General features: G+C 43.5%; 2 protein-coding genes across 2 annotated transcripts; both read right to left on the minus strand.

Moving 5' to 3' along the window:
- Positions 1–747: 747 nt before the first annotated feature.
- LOC136664848 (perforin-1-like) lies at positions 748–9,860 on the minus strand. Its single transcript, XM_066642296.1, has 5 exons — positions 9,825–9,860; positions 5,915–6,489; positions 4,104–4,242; positions 3,202–3,419; positions 748–3,091 (listed from the first exon to the last, which is right to left on the minus strand). The coding sequence occupies exons 2-5, from the start codon at positions 6,451–6,453 to the stop codon at positions 2,215–2,217; spliced, it is 1,773 nt and encodes a 590-aa protein (XP_066498393.1). The 5' UTR covers positions 6,454–6,489; positions 9,825–9,860; the 3' UTR covers positions 748–2,214.
- A 1,598-nt stretch (positions 9,861–11,458) lies between these two features.
- Positions 11,459–20,257, minus strand: LOC136665038 (perforin-1-like). The gene is made up of 5 exons (XM_066642585.1): positions 20,188–20,257; positions 17,649–18,202; positions 15,680–15,818; positions 13,951–14,168; positions 11,459–13,399 (listed from the first exon to the last, which is right to left on the minus strand). The coding sequence occupies exons 2-5, from the start codon at positions 18,176–18,178 to the stop codon at positions 12,508–12,510; spliced, it is 1,779 nt and encodes a 592-aa protein (XP_066498682.1). The 5' UTR covers positions 18,179–18,202; positions 20,188–20,257; the 3' UTR covers positions 11,459–12,507.
- Between the last annotated feature and the right edge of the window lie 818 nt (positions 20,258–21,075).

Genomic DNA, 21,075 nt, shown 5'->3' on the forward strand with positions numbered 1-21,075 from the left:
CTCCTCTTGTCTCCCCTCCTCTCCTCTTGTCTCCCCTAATCTCGTCTCCTCTCCTCTCCTCGTCTCCCCTTGTTTCCTCTTGTCTCTTCTCCTCTCCTCTTGTCTCTTCTTCTCTCCTCTTGTATCCTCTCCTCTGTTGTTTTTATTTGTTTTTTTGAGGGGTGGCGTGTCTTGCTCTCATTGTTGGTGTCTGTATCCAACTAAAAACCTTTTGCGCACTACATTTGGTTGTTATTTTAATCCTTATTAAGACTAAACATGTCCCTTTACTTACTCCTGTGACTAGTCTTTGTGTTGTTTCCACACATGGAAAAATCAAACAATATTTCTATTTATTTCTGTATAGAAAATATCAGAAAATGTGACTGTACGCAGTGCTGGAGCTGGACGCGTTTCATTGTAAGAGGGAATAGAGTAGGTTTGATTTACTGATTGTTTTGGAAATTCCCTCTGAGCCTAGACAGAGCCAGGTCAGAACCTGAGGGTTCATTACGCCACTGATACACTCTGTAACAGTGAACAGTCCAGTGATGTTGTGTTGGTGAGAGTTCAAACAGATGACATCATATGTTCCAGAGGAAGCACCTTGTAGTATGTGGTTTTGGCTTCGACAAAAACCAGCTAAAAATGACACCAGAGTCTGGACTAAAATCTTGTATCTTTTTAATTTGAATTAATCCAGCTCAGAGTTTATGATACAGCTCTAACGTCACTCGTTTAAAAGACTCTAATTTAGCAGCCGCTCTTACTCTGCAACATCTGCGTAGATGCCACTGCTGTTGATTCTCTCACAGTGTGTGTTCATACTGCCCCATGACTTTCAGACCCCATCCGTTCACAGGAAGCCAGCGTTCTTCCTGTGTGTGTGTGTCTGCATCTCGTTTCACAAAGCAGAAACAGACATTTTTGAGAAACAAGTGTTAGGCGAAGACTGACTGGACTCTCAAACACACATCTGCACAGTTTCATCTACAGTGATTCTAGCTAAAGGCTGTCCTGCTTTACTGATGGCAGAGAAATACAGCGTCACTCAGGCTTCAGTTACACAGTCTTTATTTATACAAAGCTTTCAAATAATACACAGGTTTTTAACTTTCATTCAAACCTCATATCGCAAGGTAATTTAAATAAAGCTTCTCCTCTTATATCAGGTTAAATTACTGAGTATTTGCATTATTACTGCAGCCACAATAAAGAGTAGAAATAAAATTTAAATAAAGAACAGTAGAAGGATCCTTCTCTGTATTTGGAAAAAAAACACGAGATGGCAAATATGATATTAATTTATAATGTTCAGTAATGTAAATCAATTTTATCCTATTCATTATGGAATTTCTATTGAGACATTTATTTATATACATTTTAAAAAATATATTACTTTAATTAATTATTATTATTAATTATTTTTAATACAGCAATTGGTCTGTAGCACACTGTGTTTAAAAAAGCACATTATAAAAATCATCATCATTAGCTTTATTACAGTGTACGTTAATAAAAAGCAGCTGATGAGTTCAAATGATGTAGAAAAATAATTTACACGACAGCAGCAGTGTGCTAATGTTTTTTTTCGTCAAATACATAATCAGACTTTTCCAAGAATCTTAAACTGTTCTTAAATGATTTAAGCCTTTACTCAGGTGTCATTTATACAAATGTCAGTCGTACAAATAAGCCTTTTTTGTATTTTATAATTTTATAAATTCATTCATTCTTTCATTATCTGTAGCCCGTATCCAGTTCAGGGTGGCGGTGGGTCTGGAGTCTACCTGGAATCACTGGGTGCAAGGGGGGAACACACCCTGGAGGGGGCGCCAGTCCTTCACAGGGTGACACACACTCACACATTCACTCAAACCTACGGACACTTTTGAGTACAATCCACCTACCAACGTGTGTTTTTGGAGCGTGGGAGGAAACCCGAGCACCCGGAGGAAACCCACACAGACATGGGGGAGAACACACCACATTCCTCACAGTCACCCGGAGCAGGACTCGAACCCACAACCTCCAGGACCCTGGAACTGTGACAGAGACACTGACAGTTTTACACAAGAATCATTTTAAACCTGTTTGTACACCTAATCAAAATATTTTTGTTGTTATGCACACCATGAAAGCTATGGTTAAATGTGTCTGATGAAAGAAAGTCTGAGGTTATATTTTGCACTCATAACACAATCCAGAAAAAGCTGATGTGAGCCGCTCTCCCAACTACAGGATGATGTCCTCTGTGTCTTCTGCGCTCGGACTCACTGAGAACTGAAGCTCATCTGTGGTCACTCCCATCTCCCGCAGCATGTTCTTGGGAACAGGGTGAGAATGCCGAGACACATAGACCTTCTTCAGCTCGTTACTCATGGGGGATCCCACATAATCGGTGCAGGCTGGACCGGCCAGGCTTGGGGCACACACTACTTGTGTTTTGTAGTACAGCTCTCCATGGTCTAATTTACAGAAGTTCTGTGAGTCACCTGATTTCACAGACACTGTGCAGGTTCCCAAGAGATCGTCGTCCCACTTGTTGTCTTCGTCCCAAACCTCCAGCTTCAGAGAGTCATGCTGAGGCAATACCACATCTCCCAGGTCTAAGAGCATGCCCCAGTGGGGTGCGTTGTTGTTGTAGATGACATGGCTGCGTCCGATCTGTATGTTATTTTTGTCAAACACTTTCACGTAGGCGTCCGTCGCCGTCGTGTGGTCTCCCCATAAACCGGAAGCTCTTTCTATGGTCACTTTGACCCGTGAGAGTCCTCTTTTACTCGGGCAGCAGCTGGGTGTCACACCGGGGTTGTTTCTGCAAGTGCAGGAGCAAGGCTCTTGGGGATAGACTTTGACGCCGGTCTTGCAGGGTTCAGAGCAGTTCCTCCACAGTGATTTCTCCAGGACGAAGTCGTGGATGGCCTGCCGCAGGTGTTTGCGGACAGGGTTTTTGGTGGGAAGCAACTCGTGAAGAGACTCCAGCGAATATGTGATGATGTCTGGTTGGAGGGGAAGCGTGGAGAGCCACTCTTTATAAGCCCCTGGGTCCTTATCTGCAGAGAAGAGGAGCTCAGGCTCGGTGGTGTGGCCACCAATGATCTCGGTTAACCTTTTAGAAATGAGAGAGACAGAGAGAGTAGAGTAACGTCTCAAATCACGCTGCACTTCACATACTGGATATCCATTATTCCCAGACCTCCTGGAGTGGGAGAAACTCACCTGTCATTGAAGCTGCTGGAGAAGAGGCCTTTGCTCTCGATTTTGGACTTGGCTTCGTCACAGTGTTTAACTTCCCCTTTCATTTCCGCTTTTCCCAACACGCTGGCCGATGCTTCCACATCCAGACATATCTTCACTTCATCTGCGCTCAGGCCCTGCAGAGACGCCTGACACTGACGAATGCTGGTCACTGAGTTCACCTTCCCTCCAAGGACCACCTGCCCAACAGACCATGACTGAGTTATTCATTATTCCCAAATCTCAGAACAGTTATAAGCCTGTGGTGGTGATGACAGAATGTGTGTGTGTGTTTGTGTGTATAAAGAGATGAGTGCATTTATAAAGTAATAGTTTAAATGTAGTTCACAGGTGTGTGTGAGTAACTGGGTGAGTGTGTGAAACTATCCAGAGGTGCGTGTGTGTGAGTGACTGGGTGTGTGTGTGAATGACTGGGTAAGTTTGGGAAAATGTCAACAGGTGTGAGGGTGTGTGAGTGACTGGGTGAGGGTAAGAAACTGTCCACAGGTGTGAGTGACTGGCTGAGGGTGTGTGAGAGTGACTGGGTGAGGGTGTGTGAGAGTGACTGGCTGCAGGTGTGTGAGAGTGACTGGCTGCAGGTGTGTGAGAATGACTGGCTGCTGGTATGTGAGAATGATTGGGTGAGGTCCACAGTAAGACAGCCAACCTGTAACTGCACCCTGGGTGCTATGGCTAGGAGGCAACTGCTCTGGTTGTGTGTATGTGCTCACTGCAGCGTGTGTGTGTGTGTGTCATGATGTGATATATATTTTTTGAAACCCATTTGCTACAGCTCTTTTAGCATGCTTTAGATGTTGGAACATTTCTGTACAGATTTGATTGTATACAGTCACGTAAACCGTAATGATGTGAGGTGGTGATACCTTGCTGAGGTAGTGTGTTCCAAAGTTGTCGATAAGCTTGTAGAAACGTTTCTTGAACTGAGCGTTGTACTGCTTGGGGAGCTCTTTCAGGGAACGTTTGAACTCTGGATGAAGTTGAGGCTTGTTGGAGACTCTGTAACTATAGATGGGAATGGTTTTATATATTTTATTGATAAATATTTACTTACAACACATTGACAAATTTGAAATGAGGCGGGGTTAAGTATTAACTTTTCAAACATTAAAAACATCATGGGGCTTATCTGTCTCCCCCAAAAGTCAGGGGATAACAGTGTGTGCATTTATTATGAAGTGGCTTATTTCAGAGGATGACTTGGGGAGGCCAAGGTTGTGAGGTTGAACAAGGCTTGATAGCGAGTGCCACACAGACTGGTTGTTAACTTTCCTTGATCCACTGTCTCAAGCATGTACCAGGAAAGCATCGTAGAAGGTATTACCACCCACAGAGGACAGTGCAGTGGCTGCTTACAGGTTCTTAATGATTCTGACCTGAACTGTTTATTTTGGCAGAATTCATATTTACGTTCATTCACTCATTCATTCATGCATTGTCTGTAACCCTTATGCAGTTCAGGGCGGCGGTGGGTCCGGAGCCTAGCCAGAATCACTGAGTGCAAGGTGAAAGCACACCTGGGGGGGGGGGGGGGTAACAGTCCTTCACAGGGTGACACACACTCACACATTCACTCACACACTCACACCTACAGACACATTTGAGTCTCCAATCCACCTCCCAACGTGTGTTTTTGGGGCGTGGGAGGAATCCGGAGCACCCGGTGGAAACTCACGCAGACACCGAGAGAACACACCACACTCCTCACAGACAATCACCCAGAGCGGGACTAGAGCCCACAACCTGCAGGTCCCTGGAACTGTGACAGAGACGCTGCCTGCTGCACCACGGTGCCGCCCCTATGTTCAATTATATACCGCAGCTTTCTTTATCTTCCAAGAGATATGGCAGTAGGACACCTGCCAGAAAACCAGGGGGATTCATAGTTTTATCTGGCTTGCACCACACAAATTTAACCATTGACCCAAACCAATTGTTACCACGACTCATTGGACCACTCCACAGGTTTCCAGTCCTCTGGGGTGCAATCAGCAACCCCACAATCCCAGGTGAGAGACTGTGTCTGCTGTGTGGTGGTAACACAGCAACTATGTTGGGTCCTATGCATGAAAGCTGATGAATGCTGCACTGAGATATGTGTGTGGGGCCTCCTGCATTAAAACGGGATGTGATATTTGCTAGAGTTAGCATGGACAACTCTAGCCAGATGATGCTGGTCACAATCTAGTCCTGAACGTCACAGTGTAAGTTCTCCATAAGAATCACTGCATATCACTGAGCTGTTCCTAAGATTTATATACAGTCAACAATGATAGTAACTGGGTCAGTGAGAAGAGGGCTGTGGACTGAAAGGTTATTGGTTCGATTCCCACGAGTGGTAGGAAAACTGTGGGCGGTGGGAGTGAAGGAACAACACTGTCCTCCTCCTCAATCCACGGCTGAGGGTCCCTTGATCAAGGCACCGAACGCACAACTGCTGGGTTCACAACCCACTGGATGGATGCCCCTGCTCTGGGTGTGTGTTCACAGCCCCAAGTGCACTAGTGTGTGTGTGTTCACTGCTACAAATGCAGAAAACACATTTCATTATATGTTGTATGTTGTACAGTGACAAATACTTTCGTTCTTCATACATAAATATATGTGTATGTGTGTGTGTATGGAAATGTAACTTATTTCTCTTACAAACAATCCGTTGTCCTCCCCGAGCGCTTACCTGTAGAATCCACATGAGACACTTTGACTGGCGAAGCTGAACTTGTCCTTTTTGGTTTTCTCCATCGAATACTCAGCCAGTTTGGAGTTGGTGCCAGCCAGCGCCAGTGACCCCTCACCTCTTTTAGTGGTGATTCCCAACTGGGCGCTCCAGTTGTTCTCAATGACAGAGGTGCTGGCGGTCAGCAAGGATTCGCTGGACTGAAAAACCGAACTGGCCAAGTTCATGTTGCATTTCGGAATGGGTCTCCAGTCAACCACGGAGAGCGGCAGCTTCTGCTTCTTCCCCTTCATGTAGGGGTTGCTGCAGAGGGTGCAGGTTTTGTCCTTTAGCTGGTATCTTTTCATGTCGATGACGTACGCCCCCTTTCTCTGCATCGTCGTCACATCAAAGCCCTCTCCGGCCAGATTGGACCCCGGGGCAAATTCGGCTTTGGCGCAGTCCTGAGGGCTGCCTTTATTGCACGACTGGATCAGGGGCAGGGAGAGCAGGAGACAGAGTCCTGAGCACAGGAGCGACCCACTCAGAAACGTGCCCATGTCGATGCAAACGGAGAAGGTCTTAGTTGTTCTTCTCTATGAAAGACACATTCATCTGTCAAACTGCAGGCTTCCACAAACACACATCTGATATAAGGCAACCCAGAGATTTATGTATGACTTATTTCAGAATACATTTCTCTCAATTCCAACTTATATTTGTCACACTTATTTAAAATGGGATATTTGCAAATCAGGGACATACGATTTAGCTGTGTATGAACATACAAAAAAGTGTTTGTGTGTGTATGCGTGTGTGTGTGTGTGTGTGTGTGAGAGAGAGAGACACACACACATACAAATACAACAATGTCCAACACACCTGGTATTTATAGTATTATTTGTTTATATATTTTTTTAATGTCCAGATTCTACCCTCAACATTCAATTAAGGTAAATTTTAATTGATAACACTGTGTACACAATATTAGCCAACAGACCCAGAACACACCGCACAGACTCCTTACAGACAGTGACCCGAGACCCTGGAGCTGTGTGACAGCGACATTACCTGCAGAAACACGTACTGCTCACTATTACTAGAAAATATTCTAATATTTATCCATGTATCACGCATATAACTGTGTCTACTGTGACGTTTACTACATTTACCGTGCTGTGCAAAAGTCTCAGGCTTGTGTGGTGCTTCTTTAAATTACAATAAATACAAAAACACAAATAGAGTAAGGGTAAAACAATGTCTTTGTTGTAAATGTACAAGCCGTGTTGTGAGGAAATTAAGAACAGTGCGTTTCCAGATGTTCTGCTGATCGTATGGATTTCTTAAATCTACAGCACACTTTTTTAACACAATGAAGTATTTATTAGCCTCTGACACTAGGCACTGGACGATCACCTTTTGTTTGCGCATGTAAAGGGCTTTTTAATGGTCATCTTCTCAGGTGCCTAATACTTTTGCTCAGTTCTATTTGTGTCAAAATACACGTATAAGCCATATATTATACACATATAATAATAGAGTATAATAGAGTATAATGAGTATAATAATAACAGAATATGCCCATTTTTAATATTTAAATAATAAATAAAAGTACATCCTTTATGAGATATGCGCACATAAGTCCCTATATCAGATTTCCATATGGGTTTGACAATTCCCTTCTTTATTAGATACGATTATTAACTGCTAGGAATCAATCCCAGACCACAGTGACATGTTTTGTTGATTCAAAAAACATTCTCTTCATAATACACACTTAAATATGACATTTTTTATTTTCAGAACAGTTTTATGTATTTGCTTATTTCTTAAAATGTAAAATTACATAAATGAAATGCACCAGAGTGGCAGAACAGTGGCACAACAGTGTCACTGCCACACGGCTCCAGGGTCTGGGTTCTGGGGAGAAGTGTGTTCTCCCTGTGCCAATGGTTTCCTCTGGGCTTTCAATGAATGAATTAATTAATGTGCTGTGAGTATCTGCACGCCATATTTTATTCCCCCTCATTTAAATTTTATGCTTAATTCCTCATATCATTTTTGTCCTGTTAAGAACATTCATTGATTCACTGTCTGGAACCTTTATCCAGAATCACTGGGCACAAGGTGGGAACACACCCTGGAGGGGGAACCAGTTAAGAACATGTATCTCTGTGTCTGTGGATGTGTAGTTTACTACATCATTTGAACACAGCAGCTGTCCTTCACACTGTGTAAAAATTTCATGACGAATGACCAATAGAAACGCCCCAAAATAACTGATTAAAACCTGTTTACTTCCACTGAAAGTTAATAAGGTTTTTTCCTTCTCCTGTAAAGTTACTATTTTGAGAGATACATGTTTTTAACGGGACAGTGAGGATGTGTACAAACGGGGTGTTCACTCCATGGACTGTGTTTATTATTTGAATCAAAATCAAGTAATTTATTATTACTATTAATATTATTAAGCTTAGTATTATCACTAGTGCGGCGCGGTGATTTCAGCTCGTAGTGGTTATTAAGAGAAAGATCTTTGTCTTTTTCGAGGCGGATGAACAGATCACAGGGTGTTTGTTGTTGTAGCCTGTTGTTCTAGCCTGTGCGTAACAGACTAGGGTTTAATACCCACCTCAGGCAGAAATTAAAGTCTATGAAGTACACTAAAGAAAGTCTTTAGGCACAGTTCCAAAAGCTACATCTGTAACACAATTAATCTGGAAAATTAATCTGTTATATTCTTGGAGATACAGGGTTTTCACTGGACAGTGATGATATTTAACAGACACAATTTATAACATCAGTGTTTTTATTTTGTCTTCTCTTTTTCTTTGTTATTTTTACCGTTTAAAGCTGTGTCCTCAGAGCCAGGCTCTTCCTAAAGAATCACTGTGTTGCCCTTCACAGGAGCAGTGTCTGAGACGCTTAGATGGAGAGAAACGGCTGAAGGAAAATAGTTCATAAAATGATCAGTTGATTAATCTCTTCTGTTTGAAGATGCGCAACACTTACCGTCGGATTACGTGTTATTAACTCTATAAAGCAAGCACTAGAGTGATGGATCTGGAGTTAGGTGTTAGGGACTGATGTACTGTATCTGCATGAGTACCTGAGATTATTTAGATATCAGCGCTTGAATTGAAGAGAACAGTGGATAACACCACATCCATCTCTATGACAGACTGCGGTTGGATTCCCAGATAGAGAAGGAAAACCAGGTGAAATTGTTGCCTATGATATTTCCATCTAAAACACAACCACAGTTTCCAAGCTGCTCTGGATGCGAGCGTCTGTCTAAGAGTCATAAGCGAAAATGGAGGGTGAGGAAGAGAAAATGCAAGCAACTGCTAAAACTGAGCTGTAAAATATCCCTTGAACAAACCTACTGCATATTTTTCTTGAATCCAGTGAAAGCTACAATAAAGCAAATTTGAATTGAATAAAGTAGCTGTTAAGGCTCTGGGCTTTGAGTAAATAAAATAAAGTAAATAAAATTAAGAACTGTTTGTGAATTTGCTCAGAGCTGCTGTTAGAAGTGTGAGCAGCTGGAGTCAGCCGTTGTTGTGCATTGTAGAGACTGTAAATAGGTTCCTGTTGAAGAACAGTGGAGTTGTGTTGTTGTAGTGTTCTTATTGTCAGACTTTGATTTCTTATCTCTCTAACCATCTCAGCCTTGAGATCATGCTTTGATGTTTTTTTTCTCACAGAGCAATGCTTTCCAAATGCTGTTGTTGTTGATAGGAAAATGAAACCAGTGTTGAGTTACATAACCTACCTGAACTCTCAAAACCTCAGCAGAACTTCCTTTCAGCTCATATTTGATCTGTAATGATGTATTGTGTGATATACTTCATAAACACTGCTGTTTATTATAAAAAGAACTGCACCAGAAAGAGCGAGTAGAGGCTGAAAATAAAGTGCGTAGTCTTACCTCTCTGAGCTGGTGATGGCGTATGTGAAAAATGGAAGGTGGGTGGGTTCTGAGTGACTGCAGGGTTTACCTCTGTCACATACATGGAAACAAAAAGAACATCTATCTCTGAGTAAATTACGTGGCAGCAGCCCTGTGGGTTGGAGTAAATGAATGATGAGGAGAGGTTCTCTGTCCGTGTCAGATCTTCATAGTGGCACGTGCTGAAGATGCACTAGACACAACTGCATAGCTGAAACAAAGGCTTTGAATAAATAGTTTGTCCCCCTTTACCACCATAAGGGCTTCTGCTCTTTAGGGAAGTCTTTAAAAGTAGATGATGGAGGTTTAGAAATGCTCATTCACTGTAAAATGAGAGGAAATATTGGCCCTGTGTTGGAAAGTGGAGGCAGACAAGCAGCAACACTACAGAACAGAGCCAGAGCTAATTTCCTCCTGAACAACAGCAAATCATTTCTGATAAAATATAGAAGTACAGATGCCTGTGAGTAAAGGACATAGGTTGTGTGTTTTATTTAAAGAAAGCGAGACATAGCGACATTGGAAAGGTGTAAGGACTGTGTTTTGTGTGATTTATACGAATAAGGGGAACAACAACATGATTGAAAAGTGTAAATACTATTGTTTTTTTTGTTTTTTAAGAAATTGATGCAGATTCATGTGTGTTTCTCCGTAATGTGTGTGTGTGTGTGTGTGTTTTAAACAAATTAAGGTGTAAGAATTGTGTTTGAAAAGCCTCGCATATTCACTTATTTAATGTGGAACAGAGAAATCAAGCTTGGTAGGTAGAGGTTTTAGTGACATGATGTGCACTTGGCCGTGTTTCAAATGGATATAATGGGAAATAAGTGTTTCAACATGAGTTTTGTTTATCAAACCTAGCGCTAGCTTTAGCTTCACATAGCTGTTTAAGGTAGAAATGAGTATTCAATAAGAAGCTGGAGAACAAAGCAAACAAGACTCTTAAACAGCCCCATTTAAGGTGGAACTCAATGCTTGAATACGAAAATTGTGAATAATTGGTTGAATACCATTGGTTTGGACTACCTTAAAACGTATAAAGTGGAATAACAGTTGCTCTAACAAGTTTCAAATGCTATAGCACTAGCTTCAGCTCTTAAGGTGGAACAGAGAATTCAAGAAGCTGGCAGAGAACACCATTAGGACTTGTAAATGGACACATGTAAGGTGGAACGAAATGTGGGAGTGGGACGAGGCAGACAGTTCTCTCCACTCTATTGAAACTGCATTATAGATCCCCAAACGCTTGGTGTCAGTATTACCGATATACAGATTGCTCCTTTAATGGGTTTCAACAAACCTTTGGGTTTACATTGGAGAAAAGCTGACAGACTTTCAAGTTTTAAGGCTAGGATTTCAGACTGAAAGCTCATGAAGTGCAAAGTGATAGTTTCGGCGTGTGCTTTATACTCTTTACTTTCTCTGGTGGTCGCCATTAGTCACAAACAGCCATATCAAAACCACTTGTAGTTTTGATCATTTGCAGCAAGTCACATGGGCCTCGTGGTTGCTCTCGTGGTGAGAACTTTCCTTGGTATATATTTAAAATATTTTAGCACATTGATGACAACTAACAAATGAGTGTTAAGCCTTTTGGTGTTTTATTAGATCTTAGAAAGAGACAGAGAAATGGGAAAATATAGTAATTACATGGTAAAAAAATAATCTGCTACTGTATATAATCATGGAATAATATGGATGGTCTGGGTACAATGCATCTTTTGGGGCAGTGCATCAGGCAAATGGCGTTGTTTTCCAGTGCGTGGTCTCTACTCGACTCAACTCTACTTGGCTTTGTCTTTGCTCCTTCATCAGTTAAATCTGGTCCTGGTCCTGGTCATGGAAGCGGGATCTTGTTTAGTCACTGTTCTCTCGTGGTTCAGAGCGAACAGTGTAGGGACTAAACCGTGGTGTGTAAACCTTGCAGAGCGCTGATTGTCCAGAAAGAGTCGTCACTCTACGCCATGCAACGCAGACGTCCAGCACCAACTCTCCATCTGTAAAATCTCCAGCTGCAGCAGATATCACATTTGTTTTTATCCGACTCACGACGGCAGCTCCTAAAAGTTACGCCGTGGTCTTTTGAAGAGGTACGATGAGTAAACAACGCTTAGTTTTACTGCCAACGTGGTGGTTTCCAAAGCCTGCTGTTCCCGTTAGAGACAGGGTTTTGAGACGTCTCGAGAGAGCTGTGGTGAGTAGAGTCGAGTAGTGTAGGTACCATGCAGTGGAAAAGCACCAATCAAAATTTGGCTTTTAGCATTGTTTAGATTGCTAGCAGGCTTCATAAAACGTGGAAGAATATCACGGTGCAGTAAGAATGCAGAGAATAGTTGACCAAAGGTCTTCACTCCCAGAGCACGGCCTCTTATCTCTTCTGTTTCACTGTACATCAATTGACAATATCAGCTGCCCTTTACATCACGTCCAGATTTAACGAGGATAGGGCCCTTAGAGATGATCTACAGCTGGGCGGATTCAGCGCTTTCACATGAGCTTCCGTTGTAGATTTAACATTATTAATATTGGGATTATATTCAGAGTGATTTTAGATGTTTTCATGAAATGTTCATTTAACGAAAACGGCAGCTGTCTTTTACAAATCCAGGAAAAGTAGAATTACAAGGCTTTAGTCTGGTACCAATGTCAGCCTCTTAACACATCACAGATTAACGCCTTTTGTCTTGCGAAGAGTTTGGAAGTGACGAGTGCGATTGAAGCAGAGCTTGCGCTCGTCTAGAAGTGCTCCCATCTCTTGCAGCATGTGGTTTGGAATGGGCTTGGCGTGGCGAGAGATGTAGGACTTCTCCAGTTCAGGAGGCATGGGAGAGGGTATGTACTCAGAGCAGGTGGGTCCAGATAAACTGGGTATGCAGGTCACCTCAATTTTGTAGTAGAACAGACCGTGGTTCAAGTAGCAGAAGTTCTCTTGTTTTCCAGCTTTCAGCTGGACTTGGCAGACCCCGAGGAGATCATCATCCCATGTGTTGTCCCTGTCCCAGACCTGGAACTTCACGGCGGTAAACTGGGTCAAATCGTTCACGTCCAGACTGAATTTCCAGTTCCAGGTTGGGTTGTTCCTGTTCCAGATCACAGATGTTTGTCCAGCGAAGATCTTGCCATTGCGAAAAATTTTAACGTAGCCGTCCGTCTGTGTGAAGTAGTCCCCCCATAGGCCAGTGGCTTTAACTGCGATCACGGTGATCTGGGCCCATCCGCGGCGGGTGGGACAGCAGTCTTGGTTGATCCCTGCCTTGTTGTGGCAGCTGCAGGTGCAGGGATCTTTGGGGTTTGTTTTAATGCCAGCTTTGCATGGCTTGGAGCAGTCCTTCACCAGGCCTCTCTGCAGGATGTAGTCTTTAATGGCGCTGCGTAACTGCTTCCGAGGGGTCGTGTTCTTGGGCAGCAGCTCATGGAGGGCGTTCAGGGAGTAGGTGAGGATCTCAGGATGTTGGGGCAGAGAAGACAACCAGTCCTTATAAGCAGCAGGGTCATTTTTTCCAGAGAACAACAGCTCACCATTCTCAGAGTGGCCGCCGATCACATCTGTGCGCCTTTTAGAACAAAAGAGTATTAGGAACTCAAAGATGTGCATGAGCTTGGATCACTTGTGTGACATGTAGTGTTGATTCTCTGACTGAAAATAAGTTCCTCTTAGGATGAACACATGACTTTGGTCAGTGCACGCAATACTACATCTCATTTTATCTACTTGTGTAAGAAATACTGTCTCTAACGGAACTCTAGGTAATGTGTTTAATCCTCAAAATACGGCTTCAAAATCATTGTGATTGCCCACTGCCCTGTAATAGGGAGAACAGGGCCTCTGTCCCTACTGCCCAGGGCTCAGCTCTGTAGCAACCGCACTATGTAACTTTAGGAGGATGGTAGCAAAATGGCAGCTTCTCATTATGCATTCTTGTGTTCCACTGCTCAGGTTACATTCCAGTGTTCAGTGTTCACAGGCCAAAAGGCTGTCCATGAACATAGTTCTGTTAGTGACCTGCTTTGGTTAAAACACTACAAGGATCACAGCAGTGTTCTCCCCCTGTCTAAACAGCCCTGTTCAAAATGCCCGCTGTGTGTGTGTGAGTAAGTGACCAACCTGTCGCTGAACCTGCTGGAGAAGCTCTTATTCTTCAGAGTCTTGTCCTGGACCTTCTTGCAGTGGTGATACTCTGTGTTTATTTTGACGCTCCCCATCACGCTGGCGGATGCCTCCACGTCCAGACAGGTCTTCACCTCGTCCACACTGAGCCCCTGCAGAGACGCATCACACTGCTGCACACTGGTCACTGAGTGGACTGTGCCGCCAAGGGTCACCTGGAAATGAGGTAACAACAATTTCTGCTTATCTGGGTTGTGTAACATATTCACTACATGGCCAAAAATATGTGGACACCTACTAGTTTAAAGTTTCATCTGAAATGAAGGGTATTTAAGCAATACTAGGAAAGATTTGATATTTTTGCTCCTGGACTCCCCTACAGTTGCAGAGTGTAAGGATTTGGGTAGTTTCCTACCCTCCTCCAAAAACTACATAGTGTAGTTTCTGCAGTGCTGAGTCTGGAGTAGTAATGACAGAGGCTCTATTCTCCCTGTTAGAGCTCAGTGGAGCATCAAAATTGTTTTGAAGCTGTAATTTTAGGGGGCGGCACGGTGGCGCAGCAGGTAGATGTCGCAGTCACACAGCTCCAGGGGCCTGGAGGTTGTGGGTTCGATTCCCGCTCCGGGTGACTGTCTGTGAGGAGCTGGTGTGTTCTCCCCGTGTCCGCGTGGGTTTCCTCCGGGTGCTCCGGTTTCCTCCCACGGTCCAAAAACACACGTTGGTAGGTGGATTGGCGACTCAAAAGTGTGAGTGTGTGAATGAATGTGTGTGTGTTGCCCTGTGAAGGACTGGCGCCCCCTCCAGGGTGTATTCCTGCCTTGCGCCCAATGATTCCAGGTAGGCTCTGGACCCACCGCGACCCTGAACTGGATAAGCGGTTACAGATAATGAATGAATGAATGTAATTTTAGGGTAAATATATTACTTAAATAGGTAGTGTTTTTGTCTTTAAAGCCTCTACTCTTCAGGAAAGGCTCTAGAAAATATGATGGACCATTGCTAAAGGATGTATCACAAATTCCATTCCTCGCCTGAACACTGGGGGAGGTTATACCCCTCTGGTGTAGGCCTGACATTGAGCAGAATGACCTTAAATTCATGTGCAGCTGCTCCCATTACATTTCATGCTTTGCTAAGGCGCATAATCAAAGATCAGCAAAGTGCGTCTGGGACGCCCCACGACCAAAAGTGGAGCATGTTAAAATTTTTGGGATTTTTTCGCCTAGTCTGACATTTCCTACGGCATGTTCCTTGACGATGACCGATAGGAGGACAGAGAGCTGTCCGGCGCACATCTGTAAAAACACAGAGAAGAGAAAGAGGGAGGCTCTCTTGCAGCTGTCAGGTGGAACAATGAAACTGAGGAAATGTTCTGGACCCATTCACTATCTGTAGCCCTTATCCAGTTCAGGGCGGCGGTGGGTCCGGAGCCTACCCGAAATCACTGGGTGCAAGGCGGGAACACACCCTGGAGGGGCTGCCCTCACATGTACGGACACTTCTGAGTCGCCAATCCACATACAATTGTGTGTTTTTGGAGCATGGGAGGAAACCCACATGGACACAGGGAGAACACACCACACTCCTCACAGACAGTCACCCGGAGCGGGACTCGAACCCACAACCTCCAGGTCCCTGGAGCTGTGTGACTGAGAGCCCCAAAGAGAAATCAGTGGTTGAAAAAGTATGACATAAACACAGAGGGCATATGTTTTCACTCAGTTACCTTGGTGATGTAGTGAGTACCGAACATATCGATAATTTTGTAGTAGCTGTACTTGGTGCTGTTACTGTATTTCTCAGGAAGCCGTTTTATTTCATTCATCAGCTCAGGGTTGAGAGCAGGTTGGCTTACAATCCTTAAACTAGATGGATTCAAAGACATGTTAGCATTAATCATTCATTCATTCATCTTCTTTAACCACTCCATCCTGTTCAGGGCTGCAGTGTGTGCAGAACCTACCCATATTTACTGGATGCAAGCCTGGCACACACACACACACACACACACACACACACACACGTGCGCACGCTCACACCTGTGGACAAATTCACCCAGTCATTCAGTCACTCACACACTCGCCCACTCACCCCTGTGGACATTCTCACACACTCCCACCAGTGTCTCACACACAGATTAACACTCCACCAGTGTCTCAGACACAGACACACACTCCCACCAGTGTCTCAGACACAGACACACACTCCCACCAGTGTCTCACACACAGACACACACTCCCCCAGTGTCTCACACACAGACACACACTCCCACCAGTGTCTCACACACAGACACACACTCCCACCAATGTCTCACACACAGACTCACACTCCCCAGTGTCTCACAGGCAGACACACACTCCCTCAGTGTCTCACACGCAGACACACACTCCCCAGTATCTCACAAGCAGACTCACACCCCCCAGTGTCTCACACGCAGACACACACTCCCTCGGTGTCTCACACCAGACACACACTCCCCAGTATCTCACAAGCAGACTCACACCCCCCAGTGTCTCACACGCAGACACACACTCCCTCAGTGTCTCACACGCAGACACACACTCCCCAGTATCTCACAAGCAGACTCACACCCCCCAGTGTCTCACACGCAGACACACACTCCCTCAGTGTCTCACACGCAGACACACACTCCCCAGTATCTCACACGCAGACACACACTCCCCCAGTGTCTCACACGCAGACTCACACTCCCCAGTGTCTCACACGCAGACACACACTCCCTCAGTGTCTCACACGCAGACACACACTCCCCAGTATCTCACAAGCAGACTCACACCCCCCAGTGTCTCACACGCAGACACACACTCCCTCAGTGTCTCACACGCAGACACACACTCTGCAGTGTCTCACACTCAGACACACACTCCCCAGTGGTTCACAAGCAGACTCACACCCCCCAGTATCTCACACGCAGACACACACTCCCACCAGTGTCTCACATGCAGACACACACTCCCCAGTGTCTCACAAGCAAACTCACACCCCCCAGTATCTCACACGCAGACACACACTCCCACCAGTGTCTCACACGTAGACACACACTCCGCAGTGTCTCACACGCAGACTCACACACTCCCCAGTGTCTCACACACAGACACACACTCCCCCAGTGTCTCACGCAGACACACACTCCCCCAGTGTCTCACACGCAGGCACACACTCCTCCAGTGTCTCACACGCAGGCACACACTCCCCCAGTGTCTCACAGACAGGCGCACACTCCCCCAGTGTCTCACACACAGACTCACACTCCCCAGTGTCTCACACGCAGACACACACTCCCCAGTGTCTCACACGCAGACTCACATTCTCCCAGTGTCTCTCACACAGACACACACACCCCTGTGGCCATTCTCCCATGGAAAATTTCACACACACACTCACTCCAGTGGTTACATTGTTGATGTGTGTGTGCTGATTTATTAGAGAAACTTAAAGGAACGATCAGTCATTTCCTCCAGTGGATTCTTGCTCTGATTAAGAAACAGCCATTCTGCTGACACCTAGTGGCCTCTGTGTGTTAAAGTTCTCTATGGAACATAAACCGATTCATTTATCTTTTCTATAAAATAAATAAATAATCACTTTCAGAGATATAGATTGTTAATTTGAAGGGTTAGAAATGACTGACTGCTGCTTTAACATACAGTGAGTTGCATGTTTTTGAGTCCTACCTGTAGAAACCACAGGTAACCTCATGGGATGTGAAGCTGAACTTATCCTTTTTGGTTTTCTCCATTGAATACTGGGCCAGTTTGGAGTTGGTGCCGGCCAGCATCAGTGACCCTTGAGCTTTTTTGGTGTCGATTCCCAGGCTAGCTTTCCAGTTGTTCTGGATGACGGAGGTGCTGGAGGTCAGCAGAGACTCGCTGGACTGAAAAACCGAACTGGACACCTTGGCTTGACACTTCTTTCTGGGTCTCCAGTCCGTCACAGAGAGCGGCAGCTTCTGCTTTTTCCCCTTCATGTAGGGGTTGGAACAGAGGGTACAGGTGTTGTTCTTGGTCATCCATGAGGTCATGTCGATGACGAAAGCCTCTTTTCTCTCCATCGTGGTGATGTCAAAGCCCTCTCCAGGCAGATCGGACCCAGGGGCAAACTCTGCTTCCTGACACTGGGCTAATTGCCCCCTGAAACACCCCTGGCTGGTGGGAGGGGGGAGGATTAGGGCAAGTACGACCCAGAGTGTAACTGTCTGCAGCATGGCTTTGTTGGTACAGGCCTGTTTCTATAATAAAAGCACATAAATCTGAGTAATTTCTACATATTTGTTACATATGCACACTCATATTATTTATATTCATAGCACACAAATATTGACTATTGAATTAAGGAATTTATTCATAACTGAATAAAAAACATTACATAATGTTTCACATTTTTCATAATTATGCCGGGATCACAATACCCTAGTTTTTTTTTTTGAGAAATCCATATAAAAAAAGCTCAGTTTTAGTGGATGTAAGCAAAGGCTCGAGACAGGCGTGAGCAGTTTGGACTTTATTTCACAAAGGGCAAAGCAGAAATGAGAAAAACAAGTCGAGACCAAGCCTGAGAAACACTATGGAGTGCAGAGGGACTAAAAATATATCCAGAGGCAAAGATAGAGAGAAACCAATTGAGAACTTCATACATTTGATGACAGAATACAAGAAAAGGCTCAGCTGAAGAAAAACAACGTGGCTGTTGTTTCCATCATTAGAATTCTACAACACTGTTTAAGACAGCACTGTGCCTAGTTCACCTACCGCTACAAGCGCCAAGAGCCACTGTGACCTGCTCCCAGCGCTGCACTGTTCTCACTTGTAGCCTATTAAAACACATTAATTGTGTTTAAAGCATTCAGTGTAGGCCTATAGTAATTTGTATTCACTCTATAATTTTAAGTAATTATTCTAGAATATTTGTTTTGTGTAAAGCATACACAAAGCAACAAACACTTTCAAAAATTCAAGTAAGACTTTGCCTTTTTCTCCACAGGACTCAGAGGTGGTACTTGGAGGTTTTGATTTGATAATGAGTGGTACTTGGCCTAAGACGTTTGAGAACCACTAGCTTACAGCACTTGAAGTAAACAGTTTCTCATTCAAAGCTTTCTGTTTTACTGTGTTAAACTCTAAGGGTTCATTTTCTGGACTGGGATTCAGTCCACAACAACACTGCATCGTATACTGAGACTCTCCATCATAAATAATGTGGGCACACACTTTCAGTCCTGCCTCTCCCTCAGTATCAATGAATTCAGCATGCTGCTTGTTTGTGTGTGTGTGTGTAAGAGGTGTTTAATTTTTAATATATATTATCAGCACTATTGCACAGCCATTGGAGCAATCCCCTGAAACCCAAGACAGAATCAGTGTTTTCTGCCAGAAGTAAAGTTTTGTCGAGTCTGAGGCCATGCAAACACACTATTTGACCGTTCAGCTTCTTGTCTGGCTGTGTATATTAAGGCACTGTTTGACTTGGCAACTACAATAAAGTAACTTTGAAGTAGACTCAAAACACCTAAAACACACTGTAATATTAATAACCAAATCAGAAAATCATATTCAAACCTGCTGTGCAAGACTGCACTCCTGAAAATGATAGAATAGGAGTACGATTAAAGGCTGAACTCTCACACCGTCCCACCCTAAAACCCCACACAGAAATAACATTAACACTGGATGTGGACTGTGCTGAGAGAATGTGATTTTTAATTAATTGATTGATTAATTAATAACTTTATTTATTTGTTTTGACATATTTTGAAAATGATCCTTAATTGTACACTGTGTCAAAATTTTACATTTATATTTGTATAAACACACACCGTCGAGCCATAACACTATAACCACCACCTTGTTTCTACACACACAGTCCATTCTCTCAGCTCCACTGACCACACAGGAGCACTTTGTATTTCTACAATTACAGAGTGTAGTCCATTTGTTGCTCTGCATACTTCATTAGCCCCCTTTTCACCTTGATTTTCAATTGTCAGGATGCCCACGTGAACCCCACAGAGCAGGTATGACACTGACAGAGATGTAGAGGTGGTGCGTAGTGTGTGTATCCAGTTATGATTGCAGTTAAAATTTAAAACACACGCATACACACAGACACACACACGCACATATATATATATATATATATATATATATATATATATATATATATATATATATATATATATATATATATATCACAAGTGAATAGTTAATACAGTTTTACCTGCTCCTTAGCCGTTCCCTTGCTGTTGTCTCTTTTAATGAGTTGCAGCTTTGTGTGTCCTGAATGTGACTGGCTCTGGTTATTGTGCTGAATGAACAGTGAGAGGGGTCTTATATAGAGGGGCTCTGGGGATGTGGGTGGTTGGACATTCTCAAAGTTGCTTTTGACCATGTTGTGATTAAAAAAAAGTGTGATTAATGGTGGAGCCACACTGCTAGGTATGTGTTTGCTCTAAATGTGCTATGTGGTTGGGGTGTGGTGAGAAAAAGAGAAGGTGCAGTATTGGAATTATCAATGTGCAATACATCTATAGTCTATAGTTTCCATATTTAAACTTAACGTAGTTGTTACTCTCCATGTTTCACAGGTTTGATCAGATCAGAACACACTCTAATCTAAATGCAACAAAAGTAAATATCAGTCTGAATCTAAATAAATGACAATAAAGTGTTAAACAGTCAACAGCAGTTTTATGTTTACTCACCAGAGTGTTCATGTTTGGGTGTGAGTGAGTTAAAATTTAAGTAAATGTAATTTATAAATATCATGTTCATGGTTATCCCAGACTTTACAATAAAATATAAAAAATTGCTAAAAACAAATGCAATAAAATTAACATTAACTCACACTGAAGCTCCCCAAACCCACACAAAAACTATAAACCTTCTGTAAAACACATTAAAAGGTACTGAATATGACTGTAACTGCTAGAAAGTACATAAAAAAGCGTTAAAAATTATTTTAAAAGTGGATTCAGTTAAGTTCAGGGGCACCGTCAGTAAACAGAGCTCCATAATCCACTGCAGTTCTGTCCAAAGGAAAATCAGAAGCTCTAACAAAGCACAACCATTAAAATAAAACCATACCTTGATGTTTATGAGTTATAGA

The sequence above is a fragment of the Hoplias malabaricus genome, chromosome 13 (assembly GCF_029633855.1).
Source record: "Hoplias malabaricus isolate fHopMal1 chromosome 13, fHopMal1.hap1, whole genome shotgun sequence".
NCBI classification, from domain to species: Eukaryota; Metazoa; Chordata; class Actinopteri; order Characiformes; family Erythrinidae; genus Hoplias; species Hoplias malabaricus.

Bases quoted from the DNA above. Each gene is read 5' to 3' on its own strand.
- LOC136664848 (XM_066642296.1), bottom strand. From the start codon at position 6,453: ATGGGCACGTTTCTGAGTGGGTCGCTCCTGTGCTCAGGACTCTGTCTC. The intron at 4,243-5,914 runs GTAAGCGCTCGG...TCCCATCTATAG, and splicing joins GTCTCATGTGGATTCTACAG to TTACAGAGTCTCCAACAAGC. The intron at 3,092-3,201 runs GTGAGTTTCTCC...CATTTCTAAAAG, and splicing joins TCCAGCAGCTTCAATGACAG to GTTAACCGAGATCATTGGTG.
- LOC136665038 (XM_066642585.1), bottom strand. From the start codon at position 18,178: ATGCTGCAGACAGTTACACTCTGGGTCGTACTTGCCCTAATCCTCCCC. The intron at 15,819-17,648 runs GTAGGACTCAAA...GAATCCATCTAG, and splicing joins GTTACCTGTGGTTTCTACAG to TTTAAGGATTGTAAGCCAAC. The intron at 14,169-15,679 runs GTAACTGAGTGA...CCTCATTTCCAG, and splicing joins GTACTCACTACATCACCAAG to GTGACCCTTGGCGGCACAGT.